The sequence below is a fragment of the Hyperolius riggenbachi genome, chromosome 4, assembly GCF_040937935.1.
Source record: "Hyperolius riggenbachi isolate aHypRig1 chromosome 4, aHypRig1.pri, whole genome shotgun sequence".
In the NCBI taxonomy this organism is placed as follows: Eukaryota; Metazoa; Chordata; class Amphibia; order Anura; family Hyperoliidae; genus Hyperolius; species Hyperolius riggenbachi.
The window spans coordinates 235427672-235452476 of NC_090649.1; the positions used below are offsets into that span (position 1 = coordinate 235427672).

The 24805-nt window shown below is 42.9% G+C and overlaps 1 protein-coding gene across 1 annotated transcript in view; it reads right to left on the bottom strand.

The window, feature by feature from the left end:
* Positions 1 to 4505: 4505 nt before the first annotated feature.
* The window catches only part of B3GAT2 (beta-1,3-glucuronyltransferase 2), a 235945-nt gene continuing 215645 nt past the window's right edge, over positions 4506 to 24805 (bottom strand). Inside the window, exons 3-4 of the mRNA XM_068281461.1 lie at positions 7810 to 7958; positions 4506 to 6836 (exon numbers count right to left, since the gene is read on the bottom strand). Of these exons, the coding sequence (XP_068137562.1) occupies positions 6750 to 6836; positions 7810 to 7958 (236 nt within the window). The 3' untranslated portion in view covers positions 4506 to 6749. The remainder of the gene's footprint in view (positions 6837 to 7809; positions 7959 to 24805) is intronic.

Here is a 24805-nt window from a genome sequence, read left to right on the forward strand (position 1 = left end):
CTCTGTAGGTCACCAAAGGGCAGAGACACTGCCTCTGTAGGTCACCAAAGGGCAGAAACACTGCCTCTGTAGGTCACCAGAGGATAGGGGTGCTGCCTCTGTAGGTCACCAGAGGATAGGGGTGCTGCCTCTGTAGGTCACCAGAGGATAGGGGTGCTGCCTCTGTAGGTCACCAGAGGATAGGGGTGCTGCCTCTGTAGGTCACCAGAGGATAGGGGTGCTGCCTCTGTAGGTCACCAGAGGATAGGGGTGCTGCCTCTGTAGGTCACCAGAGGATAGGGGTGCTGCCTCTGTAGGTCACCAGAGGATAGGGGTGCTGCCTCTGTAGGTCACCAGAGGATAGGGGTGCTGCCTCTGTAGGTCACCAGAGGATAGGGGTGCTGCCTCTGTAGGTCACCAGAGGATAGGGGTGCTGCCTCTGTAGGTCACCAGAGGGGTAGGGGTGCTGCCTCTGTAGGTCACCAGAGGGGTAGGGGTGCTGCCTCTGTAGGTCACCAGAGGGGTAGGGGTGCTTCCTCTGTAGATCACCAGAGGGGTAGGGGTGCTTCCTCTGTAGGTCACCAGAGGGGTAGGGGTCCTTCCTCTGTAGGTCACCAGAGGGGTAGGGGTGCTTCCTCTGTAGGTCACCAGAGGGGTAGGGGTGCTTCCTCTGTAGGTCACCAGAGGGGTAGGGGTGCTTCCTCTGTAGGTCACCAGAGGGGTAGGGGTGCTTCCTCTGTAGGTCACCAGAGGGGTAGGGGTGCTTCCTCTGTAGGTCACCAGAGGGGTAGGGGTGCTGCCTCTGTAGGTCACCAGAGGGGTAGGGGTGCTTCCTCTGTAGGTCACCAGAGGGGTAGGGGTGCTTCCTCTGTAGGTCACCAGAGGGGTAGGGGTGCTTCCTCTGTAGGTCACCAGAGGGGTAGGGGTGCTTCCTCTGTAGGTCACCAGAGGGTAGAGTTGCTGCCAGTTTACCAATGTATTTTTCATACTGCAGGGTAAAAGTTTTCATGAAAAAAATTGATTTTAATGCAAATCTGTTAATTTTTACACTACACCCTGTTTGCAATAGTTTACATACCCCTACAGAAGCAAATGGAATATTGTTCATTATGGCAGCAAAGAGAATAGGAAGAAAATCACTGAAGCACAACAACCTTTATAACTTGCTGCTTTATTTTATGTTGCAATGTTTTAGTTGGTTGGAGAGCGTTCATGAAACCAGGAGGCAAAGCAGCGCGTTATAAAGTATGCTTACTTTGCTTAGCCTTGAACAATGGCTAGCCTTTAACATGAGGTTAAATTGAAACACTATTATGATGTGGATAGAAGCTGACTAACAGATACTAAATAATAGTGCAGTGCATTTAGACTGTAGGAGGTCTAGGACACCTCATACTCAGTGGATTCTGCAAAACTGTCACTTGGCTCAATACATGAATTTTTGCAGCTTGTGCTTCTTTACCACCATTGCTTGTTCAGTTTCACCTGTTTCTGACATCAGTTTCTCTTCTTTATGTATAAAATAGTGCATATTTTTACATAAAGGTTGTATTGTGTTTATAATCATGACCTAGAAATACATTGCTTTTCTTACTGACGTTGTGCCTGGCAGGAGGAATGTGATTCAACTGCATCAACAATAAACGTGTCATATAGTAAATTCTTTGTAATATGGGGTATATTATATGTCAAACAATGTACAGAAGCCCTTTGTAAAGAGTGCTGTTTTCTGAAGGAATCCATATTTATATATATATATATATATGTGTGTGTGTGTGTGTGTGTGTGTGTGTATGTGTATATATATATGTATATATTTATTATATTGTGTGTGTGTGTGGTGTTTTTTTCTCAAATATACCTGGTAGTAGCTAGTTTTTCTGTCCTGTGCACATAACGTGAACCTGTGTCATAAGACTGAGTGCCCACTAGGGGATAAGGCAACATTCTATGCAGATTTAGCTCCCTATCCTGCAGTACTTGTACAGCTGTCTACATCATTTTTAAAAAACAAGTTCTTTTTGAATGCTGTCTTAAGGCGGCCATACACTGGTCGATTTGCCAACAGATTCGACCAACAGATAGATCCCTCTCTGATCGAATCTGATCAGAGAGGGATCGTATGGCCACCGTACTGCAAACAGATTGTGAATCGATTTCAGCCTGAAACCGAACACAATCTGTGGAGCTGTCGCTGCTAAACCCCCCCCGCATACACTGAACTTCCTGTCCGGGGAAGTTTAAGCAGTAGAGGTTGCTCTACTGTTTAAACTTCCTGCCGGGACAGGAAGTTCTGTGTAGCTGCAGGAACGGTCTGGGCGGAGAAGAAGACAGCTGGGACCAGGGGAATAGACTGTGTAGAGTATGGCTCTCATACTACATGGAATGGGGTAAAATTGGTCTGTGATCTTGCCTTTCCAAAGACTTTTATCTCAAGTGTGTATTTAGCCTTAGTGCAGTAGCCACACCCCTTGAATTAAAGCTGAGGATTGTCATGTGAGTGGACAGAGCATAGCTATGTGTATCACAGACTGCAACATGTGCTAACAAAAAGGTTTTTTGTAGTTATGAGAAAACATTTTCTGTGAGAAAGCTCAGGAGAGAAGCTTACTGAATTGGGGCCACTTTATTATTGTTAATATTCATACACACTAATCTAAGGTTTACAAAACATAATTTTCATAGTTGAATTTACAGTAAATGCATCACGATCGGGGTTCTTTTATTAGTAAAATTATGCAGCCGCCTTATTAAGTTTTACTTTAAAACTCACACAAGCCTCTTTTTATATTTGGAGCAAAGTAGGAAAACTTGATTTTGTTTAATTTATCACCTTTTTATTGCTTACTTGAATGTGTTTGATTTTATAATATGTAATAGCCAGGACTTGTTCAGCCCCATTTACATTAAGTGCATTTATTAGTAAAAATTTGTATTCAACTGAAAGCAGTAGGGTAGATGTATCAACAGGGCTGTGGAGTCGGAGCTGAGGAGTCAAAGCAATTTTGGGTACTCTGAGTTTGAGTCGGTGATTTCACAAACGTCGGGAGTCGGCGTCTGATGATTTTGTACAAACTCCACAGCCCTGGTAAGTATTAGACTAAGGAGTCGGAGTCAGAGCCATTTTGGGTACTCAGAGTCGGTGGTTTCATAAACTGAGGAGTCTGAGTCGTAAGCTTTTTGTACCGACTCCACAGCCCTGTGTATCAAAACAAGTACACAGACACCAGATCAATAGAATCCTTTTTCTACTGTAAAAGGAAATGTGTAGTCCAGATGGTCTTTCTGGGCAACTGAATCTACTTTTTGCTTTAAATGTTTTTGCATCTGTCTTGATAAATCTTCCCCAGTGTTCATCCCAGCCAAATCAGGAAAAAAGGGCACAGGAGCCCTTGCGGAAGAAAGGGTGTCTATAATAAATGCCGTAATTAGCGGCAGAAATGGGAAATTTGGGCGCATGGTGGCGGCCGCTATCGGCTGGTGCTGACATTTTACCATTTATGCCTCAGATTGCAGCTTCTGCAAAGCAGCAATCAGTGGCTATGTAGGTAAATTTGGGCACCCAGAGGAGCCAGATTAGCAGCAAGAGGGGGGCATTTAGAGCACAAAGGCTTGTGGAAAAGAAAATGGCTTGCAGATAACTATAGCTTATCGCGACTTTACGGAAGATGGTGGGGGCGCATTACGTAGGGGGATTTATGGTTAGACGTCACGGTGGTGGGGGGGGGGTAGGTTTAGGCACCACGTGTGAGGAGCTTTGCTTTAGGGTTAGGCACTACTGGGGTGTGGGCAACATGGGCGGGGGGGGTCTGGGGTTAGGCACCACCAGAGGAAGGTTTGGTGTGAGTAGAGTTGGGTTAAGCCATAGTCAAATATCGGTAAAGATTACCGATATTCTACTATGGAAATTAAATTCAGTAGTAGAATATCACTATCCTCAGCGCCATTTTACTACCGCCAAGCCCTGCGCTTTTCTTTCCAGGCGCCTTTTTTCCATGAATGCCATCCTAGCTATGTTTTCTATGCAGATCACTTACTCAATACTCTTAACAGCTCTAAGGGCTCCAGCACCAACATCACATAGTGTCACAGCCTTAAGAATGCATCCTCTAGGTAGCCTCCCAATGCCCCAGCACTTCACAACACCATCTAGTGTCACAGCCTTAAGAACACATCCCCTAGGTAGTCTTCCAGTGCTGTCAATCAAGTGCGTCTATTCCCATAACCTGAATCTGCTGGTGAAATGCACATATCAGATTATGTATTTGTGTGGAAATACGAGGGCACATTCAGCTTGCTTCAGTTACGTTTCAATACAGATATCGTCTCCCCCTTATTTTCACAAAGTGTTTTTCTCAACTCTAGCTCAAGGTCATTGGCATTCCAAGGTAGACTGGTGGGAAAACTGGGGGAAGAAATACAAGAAATGAAAATCCCATAGGAAAACTGTGAAGAATTTAAGGTTGATAAATTGGAAGCCTTTACATATTCATGCATCATAAATACACACAGACACACAAAGAACGTGAGCTTACAATAATTTATTTAAGCAAATGAGACAGTAATAGGCAAGACCTTGTAGGCACTATATGAAAAAAAAATATATTAACATTTTTTTTTCTTTACAGGCTTTCATTAAAACAGAATACTGTAGACAAATGACAGTCTTCTAAATCTTCAAACTGTTATGATCGTGTATGCTTATAAATTACTAGGTTTGAGTAATTCAAATTTCCAAGGGTTGTGTGTCACTAGTGACAGTAAAATAGTGGTGTCTGAGGTGTGACTGGAGAAGTAACTGAAATAGAGACTGAGAGACCAAATAACAAACCGTGAGGTGAGGTTTTATCAGTGCCGTAGCTGTAAATGTTAGACATTGGTAAAAAAATTGTAAATTTTAAAGATTAGTTAAAAAAAAGTGTTAATAGGTGGTGGTAGAAGGTTTTCATTTTCTGAAGAACAAAGATCGTACAAACAAGACAAGGTTAGTGTGTGGGAATACTTTGTAATAAGTGTGATTGTAAAGGTATCAAAAGAACGTAAGCTTGAGGGTAATAAAGTATTTTGTGAGAGAGTTGTAGCTATAAACGTAATCCAGATGATTAAATTCTGTGCATTTTTAGGTTGCAGCCATGTGAGGATCTGTGGATACCACAGAGGTGTGTAGACTTACAAGGCTGCACTAAATGGAAAATCTTCTAACGATCATAGAACATCAGCCATGTAGTAGAGATTCCACAGCTGATGCTTGTGCTTTTGTGTTTAACGGTTTATTCTGTTCTTGTGCTTCACAGATGAATCAGCAGATGAGTGCAATGAACCTGAATGGTGCAAGCAATATCATGGCCTTTGGTCAGCCAGCGAATACTGTTGGAGCAGGCTGGTCAGGGAATCCTGCTGGTCAGACTCTAAGCACACAACTGTGGAAATGAGGACAGTCAGCAATACGTCACCAACAGGATCAACTTGACATTCCTTGCTTTAATGCACACCATAACCCCTCTGACCCCTCCCCCCCTCCTGTTTTAAACATGTAAATATTGAGCTATCTCTTCCAGATGTTCAGAAAAAGCTTGTTCTCTCGCCTTGTCAGATCCAATAGTAGTGGAGAAAGTTACATTTACATATCAAAAATCTTCAGTCATTTTTAACTGATGTTTATAAACCTACATGATAATGTTTGGTTTTATCTTGTTAAGGTTAAAAAGGAAACCCTGGGGAAAGGGACTAGACCTCATATAAATGTTTTCAGCAGCCCCAAATTGGTTCATTTAAAATAAAACCTATTCAGATTGAGGTATCTTTACTTATCCGGACTGATTGTAAATGTATCACTGAACACTTCTATTTGTGTATGATTTTTGGATGTTCATTTATCATTAGCTGTAATGTAATTATGGTGTGCTGAATAAGCAGCACCATAAGAGCGCATCATAAGCCTGGGTGCTGTCGTCTGTAACATTAGGATTGATGATCATTTAGTGGACAGTTGAAGGCTAATGTTGTGTACAAATTTAACTTTCTATGGACTTCATTTATTCTTATGTGAAGTTAACACAGGATTCTCCCTTGATGGTACATCCAGGTTTATGCCAGTGATCGTGTTTACATTTTAAGGTGCCTAGTATTAATGAGATGTTTTCTCCCATGTATTAATCTATGAACCCACAGATTGTTTGTATGTAATGCAGCCCTCAGGCTAGCTAGGTTATTACTTAGAACTGACAAGGAAAATGGTTAATCTGTGTGCTGTACTTCTGTAAGTGGAATGTTCTGTATAATATCGTTGTAACCTTTTACTTCATCATCTAGGGCCAAAATCAACAAACTTCCAAGTATCCTGCTTCTGGGCTGTCTGATGATAGTCAAATAACAGGATGGCACATGCAGTTCATGTACAAAGAAAACATACAATCCGTAAAATATCATACAGCTGGGGTATGTGTAATGTTGGCTTCAGGCATAAGTTTGTGCCTCTTATACCGTGGTATAGCTGCTGAGCTGAGCCATGGTGCAGCTCCATAGTCCTTTACCACAATTGCAGGGTGCACTTTTACAGCTTGAGTCCGAAGTCAGGCAGGTCCTTCACTTAATTCTAAATGTATGGCATCTTTAGTCCTTCGTATTCCTGTGATGTCACTATTTGGCCTAGAGCCAACTTATTACCCTTATCAGTGAAGGAATGGAGCTGCCGAATCATCTCTCTATATCCATAGCTAAGTATCCATGTGGTTATCAATTCCTCAGGATTCTATGATGGCATTTTCTGATCATACCTCAATCTTAATTGTATCCTGAGGATGTTTTGGCTCGTTAGCCAGATTTACTTTCTCTGTTCGGGTATGCCACACTAGAACCTGGAAAAAAAATGCACAAGCCAGTTACTCTTTTTGTAACATGCTACTTTTTGCAGGAAAAACAAAAACATTAATATGAACATCGACCGAGTTTAGCCCAATCTGTTTCTGTAGATCTTTTAGAAGTGACATGTAATGTAAATGGGGGGGAGATAACAAATCACACCTACATTTGTGGGGTTTTGTAAAAGCTTCTTTTACCTCTGAGATATATATATATATCCCTCTTGATAAGTTCAGTGGTATATATATATATCCCTCTTGATAAGTTCAGTGGTTGAATTCCAGCACATTTGGAATATTGTGTGACAACTGACATTTTTTGTATTTTTTTCCCCTCACTTCAATTTTCCTACCACTCCACCAAACTATATGGACAGTTTTAATTTCTCGCTACCCAAGGAATTCAACTTATGTTGGCATGTTGTTTCCTACCTATTACCGATGAGGTGCCTTGCAAGTAAGGGGCTATGTTGGTCAGTAGCTGAAGATTAAAACTGTCCTTATAGTAGCTCTAATTCAATTAAAATGCAATAATCTAATTTTAGTAACATGCCATTATTTTATTTACTTTTTATTTGTACCTTTTTTTTCTTTGCTTTAAACTTGAAGTTGTTGTTTTTTTTTGTTTTGTTTTTTAATAAACACAACCTGCATAAATATAGTACAACATTTAAGCAAACTGGAACAACATTTTATTTGTGTGGGTTTTTTTAAGCACTTTTTTTTCCTTTAGTTAACCTGCAGTGCAGACACATTGTTAAAACTGATGTTTCTCTTGAAGCTTTTGAGGTTGTAACATGTGTACACAGCTCAGTACTGTTCATGGATAGATCATGATTCAACTCTGAACTTTCCTGTATTGTCCCACTTGATTTTAGAGATATGGACTGAATGTAGTATTGTATAAACTATGATGAACAAGGTATCTATGGAAAAAATAAACTTCTGATGTCGCATTTTGAGGTTTTACCTTTGTGCAGTTGTCTGCTTTTGGCTCAAGTTCTTCCACTTTTGTAATCTGCTTTAAAAAATCTGATTCTTGCATCCCTGGCTGAGAACCTCGTCTTTTGAATACTGCTTTAGGGTTTGAAAGAATCACTTGAAGGCTTACGGCAAAACCTGGATGGAAAGAAGAATAAGAAAGTTTTATGCTCTATTCAAAATAGCTCTGTTGGCCTACTTTACAAGCCAATATCATAGGCATATTGTAGGACGTGTCATTAGGGAATGAGCGATATTTGAGAAATCTTTAGTGGAAACTGAGTAACCTGGGTGGTCTTTTACTTAGCCTGAAGAAAATACGTAGTGTTATAATAACAATCTTGGTTGTACCTTGATATAAAAGCACCACAGATAAAGTTAGTGACCATGAAGCATGTTTTGGACTATTACATTTATATAGATGTTATACCACTATATTTTTGAAACATTTACCTCCATATTTTTACTCTGTACAGTGGGCTCAATTTACTAAGCATTACCACATTTGGTAATGCAGTAAACAGCAGATTTTTCCAAACATCTTGTCAAATGTCAATTCACTAAGGTTGTTACCGCATGGAAAAGTAAAATAGTGATGTAAATTACTGACTTGTACGGTAAATACAAAAAAAGTACTTTATCAAATGTTAGGGCATTCAGTAAAACAAGTGAGATGTTCGTTATTTTACTTCTAGCGTAGAGCTGTCAGAAACTAACAATCAATCATTGGAAACACAGTCAAGTAGGAGGAGCTACCCTGTTCTACTCCTCACTTCATTGGTACTGATGTACTACTGATGTACTACATCAGAAAGTACAAAAACATGGGATGCAGGAGCAGGGTACATTCATAGAGGGGTTTTCAGTAATCCCTTCAGACGTGCACAGGGAAAGCCTAGTACACATCATACAATTTTCTGTAATGCTGGGCATACAGGGATAAGATTATGCGCCGGATCCTGCATCGATCCCCGCTTGTCTCCGCCAGGTGCTCCTCGTCTTCCGGTCGATTTCCCGCTATTGTCCGCCTGCAGGGATCGAGCGGGGAATCTATCCGGCAGGTCATCGGAACTGTCGAATATTATCAATCGAGTCATCAGCAGCTCGATTGATAAGCCTGCGGTCGAGCCGTGTATGCTTAGCCTAATGCTGAATACACACCATGCATTTCCGCGTCGAATGCGTCCGTCGATACGCTCCGATACGATTATTTCTGAGCATTTTCCAATGCATTTTGATGATTTTTAGGTCGATTGCCATGTAAAGTATGGCAAATCGACCTAACAATCCATCGAAACCTGAATTGGACATGTCGGAAATCGAATCGATGCGTATCGACTGACGCAACGAACGCGGAAACGCATGGTGTGTATCCAGCATAAGATTCTCTGTAAGATTTACCTATCAGATAATTTCCAACATGTTGAAAATTATCTATCTAACCATCTATCTGCCTAGCAATTAAGCATTGTTCTACTCAGCAGGAGATAACCAGAAGTCAATGCACCAGAGATAATGACCAGGCTCTTCCAGTACTTTACAGAAAATAATCTAATTACACAAAATCTTGCAGAAAATTGTATGGTGTGTACTAGGCAAAAGACTGATACACAGAGAGGGCCCGCTAGCGACATGCATGCTCGGATGCTGGGGATGCCTTTTTCTTGTGCAGGCTTTCACATGCAGCTTTTTCAAAGGAAGGCTCATATTTCATGCAGACCACCTGAAGAATCATCACAACTCTGGTCGGAAGGGTGAGAACATCCCTGTAGCAGAACACAGCTTGCTTCAAGGACCTACTTCTCAGCCGATTAGACTTCTACTCTTTACTGAACAGGTCTAGTGAACTGAAGCCATGTTTTTTCCGGTAAATTACCAAACTATTATTGCATGTGTGAAATTCTTAGTGAAAAGGGGAAAAAAAAACCGTCTAAAGTACCAAATTTGGTATTTTACCGAACTTTTTTTTTTACCTGTGTGTATTTCCTAAAATAATTGCAGGTGTGTACAATATTTAATTTTTCCGCACAAAAGCGAGGTAATATATAGTAGGATGCCTGCAGCACAGACAAATTAATTTCTGATTTCTTGAACACTAGATGATGACCACAAATAACAGACTTAATCAAATGTTGACATAACTGTCCAAACTGGAACACAATGCCAAGGAAATCCTAGTAGCTGCAGCTATACCTTTTTTTGGATGCTGAGAGTACCCTTGATCAGTAATTATGAAAAGATTATGTAGGTAAGCTCTTATCCTACATGGAAGTTGTAAAATTGGCCAATCAAAACTGAATGTGTGTACATACCCAAACTCTCAGCTGAGGCATCTAGTCTTAGTACAGGTGTTCACAATGGTTCCTTATGATCTGGCTTGCACATGTTTGAGCAACAATCAGTGGCAGCTAATTGTTACCGTTCCTTGCCCCACCCAAGGAAGCTATTATGTTGTCCCCAGCATTGTTGCTCCTCCTTTTCCCCATATACACAGAATGAATTGCTCTGATTGATTTATAAGGTGTATATCACCTTTGCACAGGTTACTTCAACAGATTGTATCCCTATAGCGGTGCAGGGGTGCTTATTACAAAGGTAAAAATGGGTAAGTCTTCTTGCACTCTACTTTCTACTGAAATGGACGTGTTTATTCTTAAATACAATAATTTAGTCCTATTCACTGGGTTTAACTTTAATTGTATTGAAAATTAGGAGTTCTGAAAGTACTGCTTCACATGGGTAGCTGCTGCAGCCACACATCAACCCCTGTTGTGTTCCGTTGGTAATCGCAGCTTTTTTATATTGTAGTTTGGGTTGCCAACACTACGTGGCAGTCTATGGGAGCTACTGACTTAATGCACTGAGCAGCAGCGACATTCATGGAGCACCCCCTTCAACCGTTTGTGAACTGTCCCAAAGTCAGCTTTACAAATAAATGACAATATGAAATTGTAAACATAATGCAGACATTTTTTCACTTTTAAATGTCTAACAAATAGAAAAGGCTTTTGTACACTTAGGCCCCGTTCACACTTGTGGTTCTCTGCCAAACGGACCGGATGACCTGACCGGATCCGGATCGGAACCGTACGGTTCTGATCCGATCCTGATCCGGTCAGTTTGCATCAGGTGTTCATCAGGATGCGATCCGGATCCGTTTGGCAAAAGATAGTAGAAAAGGAATAAAAATGTTGGGGTCTGGGAGGTCAGCAGAAGGTGGACCGGTGGAATCAGGCCCTCCGCTGTTTAGCACTCACCTCCACCTCTGACATACTGCCAACATCTCCAGCACGTTTAAAATCACTGCTGCTCCACTCCAAAATGCTTGCCCATGTGTCCCCATCCAAAATCGCCGCTTCAATACGCATAGGAAGTGGGGTAGAACATCCGGAATTTTAGCCAGTGTGTTGTGCGCTCTCCGGTTCTCATTGGTTTGTATTGGCCGGATGGTGCAGTCCGGCTCCGCTCCGGATACGGCTGCCGGAGGAGCCGGACCAAAAAATAGCGCATGTTGGGTCTTATGCCGGAGTCCGGATCCGGTCCGGACGAAACGGACGCATGTGAACGGACGCATAGGCTTTCATTGCTATGCCGTGCGTCCGTTCTGCATGCGGTCCGGCTCCGGCACGGCGATTCCGGACGGCGACCGCTAATGTGAACTGGGCCTAATGCAAAATTGTTAGTCCTTGAAAAAAAAAATCATCCCTTTTAACATGTCCTTGAAAATTCATGAAGCGGCAACTGTGGCATGATCTTGTTCCTGTGTGTGCCACCTATACTGTGTGTTTGATATTGGTCTCATCTACGAGTGGTGACCTTTTCATCAATAGTACTTCATCTGCACATAATATTGAAGTGGCTTTACAATGAAGTGCCAAACAACGTGTCAAGCTGTGTACCAGTGAATGGAAATTAACTTCTCTTTTTTTTGCAAGCTACTTATGAATCATGATTGGGTTTTCACTACCCATGAATGGGGAGCTTGCCTTCAAGTAGACTTGCAGCATGATTGTGTACTGCACACTTCTATCACAAAGGGCTCTGGTAGACAAAGGCCTGGAAGGTAGACATAAAAAATGGTTTCTAATTCTGCATTTATTACAAAAGCGTAATACGTTATAACACTTCATTTTATGAACGGCCCACAGTTTGTAATACTTTGCCAAGTACAATATGGCTGTTTCTGAATTTGTCCCAAGACACATCTGCGCATTGCTTTGTTTAGCAGACTTCAGGTGTGAAAATAAAATATTGTCAGCATAATGAGCAGAAATCATAATAAAGTAGCATTAAAAAAAATATTTAAAACCCTTCATCCCAAAATAAGGGTTTTGTTGGATAGGAACACCTTCCTCTGAAAACTGCCATAGCGGCTTTCTTTCATTGCATATCCTGCTAAAAAATCATGTAGGTAGAAGGTGTCTCTTAGAGCAGCCCAGTAGGTGTGGCCAGAGAGGTACTTTGCTTCTACTTATGCCGCTAGTGTAGTGCCAGCCTCCGAATGAGGTCCTCCAGTGCTGCCACAGTGCTTCCCTGCTGCTTAATGTTGAAATTGGCAGTTGCTGCATTTAGTAGAAAAGAGGGGAAACAATCCTAAGTAGTATCATTCTAGCTCTTTTTCACTTTGGAATCTACAGTTTATGTACACTTTATTAAGTGAATGGGACAAGAAGGTTGAACTGAAAGTTGGCCTTAAAAGAAGAGTTTGTGTCCCAGGAGACCTAGTAATGTGTAAAAGCATTTGCACCCTTACCTTTTTCACTTTTTATGTCTATTTATGCTCCAATTTTTTCATTTAGTTTTGGTAATGTATTTTTAGATACCTTAAAGAACAAAGTTATCCAGCATGCGCATCATGCATGTGAACAATGAACGGTTTCCTAGTACATCAGTTGGCATTATTTAATTGATAGAGAAACCCTTAACTGGGCCTACTCTGAACCAGGTATCCTGGGAAGCAGTTACCATATACATATTGCTATCTTATGAATGCTTCATGTCTAACTTCAATGTTAATTTCCTTTCTCTCTGAAATACTTACAGTATTTGTATGTACTTGGAGAGACTGTGGCCAGAGTCCTGTATTGTGCCCATCTTTCTCCACTTCACTAAGTTACTCCTTTTAGCCAGCTGTCCCCATTTCTATCTATATGATATTGGTGACAGGTTAGGGCCTGTACACTGCTGCGCTTGCGCTGCATTTTTAAAATTGCGGGTGATTCTTAAATCGCAAAGCCTTCATGAAAATTGAAAAATCGCATTGCATGGGTGTGTGCAGGTCTTCGATTGTCATGATTTTTTAAAAGACCTTGCTATTAAAAAACACATGCGTTTTTAAAAGCGCAGCCGTGTGTAAAGGCCCTTAAGGCATCAGTTCTGAAGAGAAACTTGATTTACACTGAAAATTGCTCTTCAAGTTGCAGCCAGCTATACATCACCAAAACTGACTGAAATGAACACTATATTTCTTTATATCAGCCTTGACTATGTACTCTGAGTGGAGTATGGACAGCCTGGAAATCTCCAGTCTTGCAGGAGTTTGCTACTCCCTTTCTACACCTGCAATAATCCACTGATATGCACACTTTTGTACCACAGACTATTGGAAATCCTGTAGTACGTGTTACTTTGATGTTACTAAGCTGAAATAAGTTTTGCCATTACACTCTGCAACCTATAGAGCTGAACTTAAGCAATTGCCTCTTTCTCAGGAATAATGTAGTTTCATTTAAAATTAGCCTAGTACAAATAAGCTGAGAGGATATGAAAACTCCAGAACCTCCTGTGTGGGAAGTATTTGCACTTGTTGCCCATAGGAACAGTCCAATTTTTTTCAATCACAAATCAGCATTGTATACATGAAATTTAGAAGTAGGACAAGGGTTTCTATGTAGCCAACAGCCATGGGTCACATTAGAGGTTAAAACTTGACTCATTAAACGTACATAAATAAACAGGGAGAACTAATAATAACTTCCTTTTTAGTGTATTTACCTTACTAAGCTCTTATGTGATACAAGTTTTCTTGAAGTATTATCAGACTTATTAAAACCAAACCTCAAGTATGTTTTAATCAAAAGAAATTCTAGTGAAATGTCTGAAATATACCAGACAACCTGGTAAAAAAAGCCTTTTGAAAACCTCTGTGCATTCACTGAATCGTACATAATGTGAGCCATTATCTCCAAATGGTGAAGACATGGAGTAAGTTTGAGCAGATCAGCCACTCTGGGAAGAGTCTCCACTATTTCAGCATCACAGAGAAAATTCCCTGAGTGAGAGAAAACTGCAAGCATCCTAGATGAAAATTCAGACATGCTGCTTCAGCTTCAAACTGAGTTTAAGCCACTGCTGGTGACACCACACTAAAGCCCCATAAACACACTAGATAAAACTCTGTAGAAGCGATCGATAATTCCTCTGCCAAGAAACCAATGTGTTTACAGTATATTGCAGAAAATTCATCTTATGTCTCCCCTCCAACCCCCAAACAAAACACGACCCTAGCCTGTAGCCTATAAATGTTTGTATAGCCTCAGCCCTGCAGAAAAAAAAAAAAGGCTCACAGACGGGAAATTGTCAGGACCTAAGTGCTGACATTACACTGTGGGAGTGGTTTTAGCACAATATCAGCCATACAGAGCCCCTGATGATCTATTTGAGAAAAGGTAAAGATTTCTCATAGGAAAGTGGGTATCGCCTATGGATTGGGATGAAGTTCAATCCTTGGTTACAGTTCCTCTTTAAGGTGTTGTTATTGTTTACAGCTGCTAGTTCAAGATCAGAGAAGGAGGGTAGATGGGGATGCAGAAAGGCTGAAAGAGTCTGGATGTTAAAGCGGATCCGAGATGAAAAACTAAATATAACAAGTGACTTGTCTATATATCTTATCTAAAGTTTAGATAGTTTACACAGCAAATCTATCTTCAAACAGCTTCAACAGTATATTAATATTTTTTCCTGTGATACAATGGGAGCAGACATGTTTTCTGCTTGTCACTATTACACAATCACACACACAGGCAAGCTTATCTGTATCTAGGCATGCTAATCTGCATATTCTGTGAAAACTCCACTCTTATCTCCTCCATTACACAGGCAACTGATCTGTATCTGCACTGCAGCTCTCAGATTGTGAAAACTCTGCCTCTGAAATCTATAGCTAGTAACACCTTTTTCACCTGCCCAGACTGAAATCCCACAATCCCTTGCAAGCGCCAAGGCACTCTGGAGAAGCTGTGGGTGTGGCTTATTTAGTTTATAGGAAATTAGGGTATTAAAACAAAATAAAACAAGTATTTGGCTTGAGGAATGCCCTATAAACTATATGTAAGGAACACAATTATGCAATGAGTAAAAGTTCATCTCGGATCCACTTTAAGGTTGCAAATATGTCTGCCTCTGTGCATGGCAGTCTATTAAGCGGCTGTGGACAGGTTAGATGGAGGAAGAGTGAATCTGAGTAAGGTGTGGGGATTTATGAAGTTGGGGAATGGGGAATTTATGAAATTAGACAGAGAAGAGTAGCATGTGAAAATCGGATCCAGTGTGTGGCTGTTAGAATGAGTTACAGTAATTGACTACTGTGTGAGGCCAAGGGAGATGGTGAGTGACAAACTTGGCAGCAGAAAAATTGTTGGTGCCAGTGGGGATGTTGAAGTCGCCAATAATTACTGTGGAGATGACGGTGGACAGGGAGAGCATGAGCATTTTGGGAAGGAATTTGGAAGTGAATGGGAAGTAGATGCAGACTGCATGGGCTTCAAAATATAAAAAGGAGAATGCAGGAGCCAGTAGGATGGGGCTAAATGAGTAACATTAAGACAGGAGCCCCACACGGCTGCCATGTTTATTTTCAGGTCTGGGGTGTGTGACTTAACTGTAATCCACCATGTGATGGAGCTGAAGGTGAGACTGTGTCTGTGGCAGATAACCATGTTTCTCTCAACTTGCTTGGTTTTGGGACTTGGCTGGCTGGGTCCCGTCATCTCACCTACTGGCCGGTCCAACAATTTATAGTAAGTAAGAAAAACAACCTGTTTGCATACTGGTTGTATCAGGTAGCCACAACCCCTATTGGCTAGCTAGGTCCCAAAGAGAGACCTCTGAGTTTGACAACCATTCCATGTGAACGTTTGAATCCATTCCTATTTAATGAGGAAAAATATAAAAGCCATTACTGTATTTAACATTCTCCTCTTGCAATATGACCAGTTCGATGGCAAAACACTGTTAGAAGTACATCCAATGTAATAGGAAATTTAAAAAGACCTACTTGCCATGCCAAAAGTGTGAAAAGAAAGTTTTCAATTGAGGGGAAAAAAAGGCACACTCCTGGCTTTCCTGGCACAAGAATACAGTGAGTGTCAGTTTGCTTCTACCCTTACAATTATTTCAGCAGCACAAAGAACAAAGTCCAGCATAAAGCACAGAGCAAAACACAAAGGTGAGCAAAATGAGAGACCCTCTATGCAATATGGTACTAAAAAGTGGGGGAATTGGGTCTCACGACCTCTTCTAACATATGTTCAACAGAACTTAAAAAGACGGACTTCAATATTATGAACACAGAGATTTTCTGTGATAATTCACAGATCTGACTAAGGTCACTTACATAACAAATTCTTTATTAAGGGACACGGTTAAAAACAACTAAAAATAAAGTGGGGCCGTCATACCTCCTAGAAGCTGGTGGTTAGTTACAACATAAGGAAATGACCACACTGCCCGTGTAAAAACACAACGATCCTAATAATAGTACCAGTAACCATTCGTCATCTAAGGGAAGAGTGTGTGATAAAATTGTACTTAACTCTTTATAAATCAAGTGATGCTGTTGCGGTGGTTACTACAATCCAAACCATAGTTTGCTCTAGAACAAAAAGACCTTTCTAAAGGAAAGACAGACCTCTTGTTTTTCCAAGTAAAATTCAATTGGGATCTGGTAAGGATCATACACCAGAACTAGTGATTCCCCAAGGACACTGTGCGCAATAAGTCCCAAATAAGTGGTATTAACTATCTTTTCTTACTAATATTATAAAAGTTTGGATGTTTGGCCATTTGGATGTTTGTTACTCAATCACGCAACAATGGCTGAACAGATTTGAATGACATTTGGCACACACATAGTACATTACCTGGAATAACATATAGGATATTTTTTTATCCCAATAACCAAAAAGTGGGTCGGAGACAAATACAAATTTCACTGGGAAAATGCAAACTACAGCCATTCTTACACTGTTAATGGGAGGGTTCTTGAACTTTACACAGTTGGTCCTTGAGTGACTGGGATTCATATTTAGAAAAGTGGGTGGGGCCTACAAAAGCCAATAAAAATTGCTGCCATTCTTGCACTGTTAATGGCACAAGCCTCAAACCCGGTACAGTTGGTCACTGGGTGACTGAGGTTCAAATTCAGAAAAGGGGGTGGAGCCACAAAGAGCCAATCAGATTATTGATGCCAAAGACCGCAAAACTAACAAACTTGGTTATTAGTACTTGAGTAATTGTGTGTTACAGTTAGAAAAAGTGGGCACAGCCAACACCAGCCAAATACATACCCGGGCAAGGTCGGGCCATCAGCTAGTGTGTGTGTGTGTAGGTATATATATATATATATATATATATATATATATATATTGTAAGGGAACGAGTCCAATTTGTGTAGTCTCAGGGGGGTTTAGGCAGATTGCAGGGACCAGTTTGGTCTTAGAAACAACAGTTCAGTCAGCAGACCAAGTTTTAAGCTGATAGCATCAGCTTTATTTACATATCCAACACACAGGAGTACAACAAAAAACAAAACATAAAAATAAACCCTAGCCTGTCCGGCTCTAACTAACATACATAGATTCCCTCTCTATGCAATAGAGAGGATCTAGCATCCAGCTCTACAAACAGTATGTTTAAGTTTGGTTACTCACTGTGTCTGGCTCTCTCCTTACTGCAGGCTGGCAGATCCCAGGAAGAGAGCGAGAGTAACACTGGAGACACCATATTTAAAGGGTTTCCCCTGAAGCCTAATGAGGCAATTAATTAGCCAGGCTTCTTCAAAAGCCTGGATAGCCTGGTGAATGGAAGTCCCACCCGCTCACTTCCATTCACTCCAGGGCCCCTTTTACCGGCTTTTCCAAAAAGCCAAATGCAGTGAAAGAACACCCTTTCACTGCTGAAATGCTTGCTGCCCTGGAGTTTTAACATATATAAGAGAGAAATCTGGGAGAAATATACACACCTTCTACCTCTAACCCAGCATTTCTCTCACACACCCTCCCCCTCTGTTTCGACGTAGGGGTCGGAACATAACTAGCCTCAAGACAGTGTACCCGGGACAAGGCATCTGCATTTCCCAGCTGGGACCCGGGTCTATGCTCCACTGTGAACTTGTAGTTCTGAAGGGCCAGGAACCATCTTGTCACCCTTCTATTCTTTTCCCGATTTTCACACATCCATTTTAGGGGGGCGTGATCAGTAACTAATGTAAACTGGCGGCCTAACAGATAGTATCTAAGCTCCTCCAGAGCCCATTTAACTGCTAAGCATTCCTTCTCTACTGTAGCATAGTTTCTTTCATGGATGTTCAGCTTTTTACTCAGGAAAACCACAGGATGCTCTGAACCTTCTCTGATTTGGGACAGTACTGCTCCCACTCCCACATCAGATGCGTCCGTCTGCACAATAAAGTTTTGTGTGAAGTCTGGGGTAATCAGCACTGGTTGGCTACATAAAGCTTTTTTAAGGGTCTGAAAGGCCTGTTCTGCCTCAGAGTTCCACTTGATCATTATAGACTTGGTCCCTTTTGTAAGGTCAGTCAGGGGGACCGCTATAGTGGCAAAATTAGCTATGAACCGTCTGTAGTAACCAGTGATTCCCAAAAAAGCTCGAACCTGTTTCTTTGTCAGTGGTCTAGGCCAGTCCTGAATTGCTTGCACCTTGTTAAGCTGAGGCTTAACTAGCCCCCTACCAATGTTATACCCCAAATATTTGGCTTCTTCCAGGCCTATGCTACATTTCTTTGGGTTGGCTGTCAGTCCGGCCATACGTATGGAGTCCAGCACGGCCTGTACCCTAGGTAGATGGGATTGCCAATCCGCGCTATGGATAACCACGTCATCCAGATACGCTGCTGCATACTGTCTATGGGGCCTTAAGATTTGGTCCATGGTACGTTGGAAGGTGGCAGGGGCCCCATGTAACCCAAATGGCAACACAACATACTGGAACAGTCCTTCGGGAGTGCTGAAAGCAGTTTTCTCTTTGGCTTGGTTTGTCAGGGGGATCTGCCAATAGCCCTTGGTCAAATCTAAGGTCGTCAGATATCTGGCTGTTCCTAGTCTCTCAATTAATTCGTCCACACGAGGCATAGGGTAGGTATCAAATTTGGAGACAGCATTTAATTTTCGAAAGTCATTGCAAAAGCGCCAGCTCCCATCCGGTTTAGGAATTAAGACAATTGGACTGGACCAATCGCTATGCGACTCCTCAATGACCCCCAACTCCAGCATTTTTTTAACTTCCTGAGATATGGCTTCTCGTCGAGCTTCAGGCACCCTATAAGGTTTTATGTTAACCCTTACCCCAGGTTCAGTTATGATGTCATGTTTTACCAAAGAGGTTCGACCAGGTTTCTCCGAAAAAACATCCCTATTCTTCATTACAAGGGCCTGTACTTCTTTCCTCTGAGTGTCGGACAAGGAGTCTGCCACCTTAACCTCTGGCACTAAGGGTTCTGCACTTAGAAATGAAGTAGGCTTGGTGAACAGTGACATCCTTTCTTTCCAAGGTTTGATAAGATTGACATGGTAAACCTGCTCAGGTTTCCTTTTACCTGGCTGGCGAACCTTATAATTTACCTCGCCAATCTTCTCAAGAATTTCAAAGGGTCCTTGCCACTTTGCCAAAAATTTGCTTTCTACTGTGGGTATTAGAACTAGTACTCGATCACCAGGGGAAAAATTACGTATTTTAGCACTCCTATTATACACCCTCCGTTGGGCTTCCTGCGCCTGCTCCATGTGTTCTCTTACTATGGGCAGCACTGCAGTTATCCTGTCCTGCATTTGGCATATATGCTCAATGACACTTTTAAAGGGGGTGGGTTGACCCTCCCAGGTCTCCTTGGCTATGTCCAACAAGCCCCTAGGGTGTCTACCATATAACAATTCAAAAGGGGTGTATCCTGTAGAGGATTGGGGAACCTCCCTTATAGCAAACATTAGATAGGGTAATAAGTAGTCCCAATTTTTCCCGTCCTTGTCAACCGCTTTCTTAAGCATATTTTTGAGGGTTTTATTGAACCTTTCCACTAACCCATCAGTCTGGGGGTGGTATACAGAAGTGCGAAGTTGGTCCACTTTGAACAATCTGCACAACTCCTTCATGACCCGGGACATAAATGGGGTACCTTGGTCAGTAAGTATTTCTTTTGGGATTCCCACCCGGCTAAAGACTTGTACCAACTCTCTAGCAATGGATTTCGATGAGGTATTACGTAGGGGAATGGCCTCGGGGTATCGGGTAGCATAATCCATTATTACTAATATATGTTGGTGTCCCCGTGCAGATTTTACTATCGGGCCTACCAAATCCATTGCTATCCTCTCAAATGGTGTCTCTATCACAGGGAGAGGGACCAAAGGGCTACGAAAATGTGGCCTAGGAGCCGAATACTGGCAGTCTGGACAGGAACTACAGTATTCCTCGACTTCACAATGTAGTCCTGGCCAGAAAAACCGTTGCAAAATTCGCTCCTTTGTCTTCTCTACCCCTAAATGTCCACCCATCACATGTTTGTGTGCAAGGTCAAGTACCATACGTCGGTATGGTTTTGGGACAACCAGTTGCTCCACCCGATCATTTCCCTTTTCTACTACCTGATATAACAGGTCATTTTGGAGGGCTAAGTAGGGACAAGAGGGCGTGGAGTCAGGGTTTACGGGTTTCCCATCTATAACTTTTACATTAGCCCTTGCTCTAGATAAAGTGGGATCCTTTAACTGTTCTGAAGCAAAATTATCCCTCCTAATCTCCAAATCAGGCATGTCATTTTCTTCCTCAACCGAGTCTACATGGACTTCCCCCCCCCTGGTATCACCTGGTCAACCTGGGGTTCCATATCTACCTCATCAGCTTCCCCTGCTAAAACAGAGAACGGAAAATCTCTAGTAGCCTCAGCCTCCGGTACACCCTCAAACACGTTAGTACCGGAATCAGGGGAGCTTCCCTTTGAGCAAGATTGGTTCATAACCTTGTCTGTCTCCCACAATTTCCAAAAATGTGGGAAGTTTCTACCCAAAATGACATCGTGTGGTAAAGTGGGAACCAACCCTACGGGGTACATTAATGTCCCGTAGGCAGTTTTGATTTCCACTTCCGCAATAGAATACTCGCGAGTATCCCCATGTATACATGTAACCCCTACTTTATCATGCACATATTGAGGAGTTTCAACCAACACAGATTTCATCAGGGTAACCTGACTACCAGAATCCAACAATGCATTTACTTGTTTTCCTTCCACAACAACATTACACAGGTGCTTATCATTCCCTGTCTGTGGAAGGGCTGTACACACAATCTGAGCATACATTGACGTACGTCTATTTGTTAAGGCCATATCACACTGCATAGGTTCATCAGTTAGGCTGCAGTCTGCAGCAAAGTGTCCCAGCATATTGCACCTGAAACACCGCACTAACTCTTTATTAGGTCCTCGGCGAGGAGGGGGCCCTCCTGACACATTTTGGTACTCTCTGAGTCTAGCGCTAGTAGATTCCCCACGTTGGAGCATGCTCTTATCAGTTGTAGATCCTTTTTTCCAAGCAGGAAGCTTTCCCTTGGGAACCTGGGTTCGCTTTACTTGTTGAAGGCTGAGTAGCTCCTCAGCAGAAACGTACCTCTCCACCATTTCCACAAGCTGATCAGCAGTTTTTGGCTCTGCATGGCTTACCCATTTGCGCAAAGGTGTCGGTAGAGACCTAAGGAACCGGTCCATCACTACCCTCTCCACGATCTGTGGTCCGGTTAGAGTCTCCGGTTGCAGCCATTTTTTAGTTAGATGAATTAGATCATGCATCTGGGAGCGGGGAGGCTTTTCTGTTATAAACATCCACTGATGAACACGCTGGGCGCGGACTGAGAGCGTGACCCCCAGTCGGGCCAGAATCTCAGCTTTTAGTCTGTCATAATCTTTAGCGGCTACGTGATCCAGATCAAAATAGGCTTTTTGGGGTTCCCCAGATAGAAAGGGGGCCACCAGACCCGCCCACTGCTCTCTAGGCCACTCCTCACGCTCTGCAATCCTCTCAAATGTGGAAAGGTAAGCTTCAACATCATCATTTGTAGTCAACTTTTGCAGATAGTAGCTAGCACGAATAGCACTTGACTTAGCGGTTTCTGTAGGCGGTGCTGCTGCACTCCTTGCAGCTAGCTGCTGCACCACCTCTTTGAGGAGCTCATGATCTTGACGCTGTTCCTCTCTGTTTGCAATCAGCTGTTGTTGCTGGACTCTGGTGGCCTCTTGCTGGGCAGCCATAGCCTGTACCAGAGCCTTGACAATGTCATCCATATTGACATGCAACAAAACACTTTATAATGATGAATTGCAATTAGGTTTCTAGCCCCTTAAAAAAAAAAACCAAACCAAAAAAATTTTTTATTTTTTTTTTATTTTTTTTTATGCCAAAGCATCCTCCACCACTTGTAAGGGAACGAGTCCAATTTGTGTAGTCTCAGGGGTGTTTAGGCAGATTGCAGGGACCAGTTTGGTCTTAGAAACAACAGTTCAGTCAGCAGACCAAGTTTTAAACTGATAGCATCAGCTTTATTTACATATCCAACACACAGGAGTACAACAAAAAACAAAACATAAAAATAAACCCTAGCCTGTCCGGCTCTAACTAACATACATAGATTCCCTCTCTATGCAATAGAGAGGATCTAGCATCCAGCTCTACAAACAGTATGTTTAAGTTTGGTTACTCACTGTGTCTGGCTCTCTCCTTACTGCAGGCAGGCAGATCCCAGGAAGAGAGCGAGAGTAACACTGGAGACACCATATTTAAAGGGTTTCCCCTGAAGCCTAATGAGGCAATTAATTAGCCAGGCTTCTTCAAAAGCCTGGATAGCCTGGTGAATGGAAGTCCCACCCGCTCACTTCCATTCACTCCAGGGCCCCTTTTACCGGCTTTTCCAAAAAGCCAAATGCAGTGAAAGAACACCCTTTCACTGCTGAAATGCTTGCTGCCCTGGAGTTTTAACATATATAAGAGAGAAATCTGGGAGAAATATACACACCTTCTACCTCTAACCCAGCATTTCTCTCACAATATATATATATGTATATATATATATATATATGTATGTATGTGTATATATATATATATATATATATATATATGTATATATATATATATATATATATATATATATATATATATATATATATGTGTGTGTATGTATATGTGTGTGTGTATGTATATATACATACATACATACATACATACATACATACATACATACATACATACATTCCTGGAAATGAGAAAAGTTGGTGCTTAGGTTTTTATAATAACAATTTGCATATACTCCAGAATGTTATGAACAGTGTTCAGATGGATTGCATACACTCAGATACAAGTCGACCTCGTGTACAAGTCGACCCCAATATTTGACCCTCTTAAGCTGGATTTTTTTTATTTACTCAAGTACAAGTATACCCAGGAAAGTTAAAGACTGCACTTGGGCACCAGGATGTCTCAGTGTGGTCACTGTGACCCCTCTGTGTGGCCCCTGTGTTCGCCAGGCTGTGTGGCCCCTCTAGCTTTGTGGCCCCAGTGTCCCCTTGGCTGTGTGGCCCCTGTAGCTATGTGGCCCATGTCCCCCGGGCTGTGTGTCCCCTATGTCCCCTAGCTGTGTGTCCCCTGTTTTACAGGAGCTGCAGCAGCCAGCATCTGTCTCCCCTTCCCCAAAGTGCTACAGCACACAGCTTGCTGAAATTCCCCCCTCCCTCCCACCACCAAGGAAAGGGCTCCGTCTCACTCACTCCCTCCCCAGCAGCTCTCCACAAGTCCCCCCTCCCTCCCATCACCACGCAAAGGATGGCCTCTTCTCCCTCTCGCTCCGCCCTCTGTGTCATCAATGCAGCATCAGCGCTGAAGTGGAAACGTAACTCACTGACTACACCAGTGGCGGACATACGGCGGTGCAGGCCATGTCGCCGCACGAGGGCCCTGAAGTTCCGCTGCTTCAGGGGCCCATTAAGTATTGCTGGGTTTTTTTTTATTTTACTTTTTATTTTTTTTTAACCTGGGGGGCCCCGACTCCTGTCCTCCCCCCTCCCCTCGGGCCCCCCCTCATGCGGCGGGAGAGCGGAAAATACAGGAAGTCTCCGGGGCTGCAGCAGATGCTAGAGGCAGCTGCCGCTTGGTCTCCCCTGTCTTCAACTCTGTATACTGCTCGCTACTAAACCAGGAAGTAGCGAGCAGTATACAAAGTTGGGAGACATATCGGAGACCAAGCGGCAGCTGCCTCTAGTGTCGGCTGCAGCCCCGGAGACTTCCTGTATTTTCTGCTCTCCCGCCGGCCGCCGTGCATACCGGGAGGGGGCCCCCCGAGGTGAGGGAGGGAGGATAGGAGCCGGGCCCCCCACCCGGATAGCTAAAGGCTACCTTACCCACCCGGCTACCTACCCCGCTACCTAACCACCCACCCGGCTACCTACCCACCCGGATACCTACACACCCACCCGGCTACCTACCCACCCGGATACCTACACACCCACCCGGCTACCCACCCACCCACCCGGCTACCCACCCACCCACCCGGCTACCTAACCACCCACCCGGCTACCTAACCACCCACCCGGCTACCTAACCACCCACCTGGCTACCCACCCGGCTACCTACCCACCCTGCCGGCTACCTACCCACCCGGCTACCTAACCACCCACCCGGCTACCTAACCACCCACCTGGCTACCTA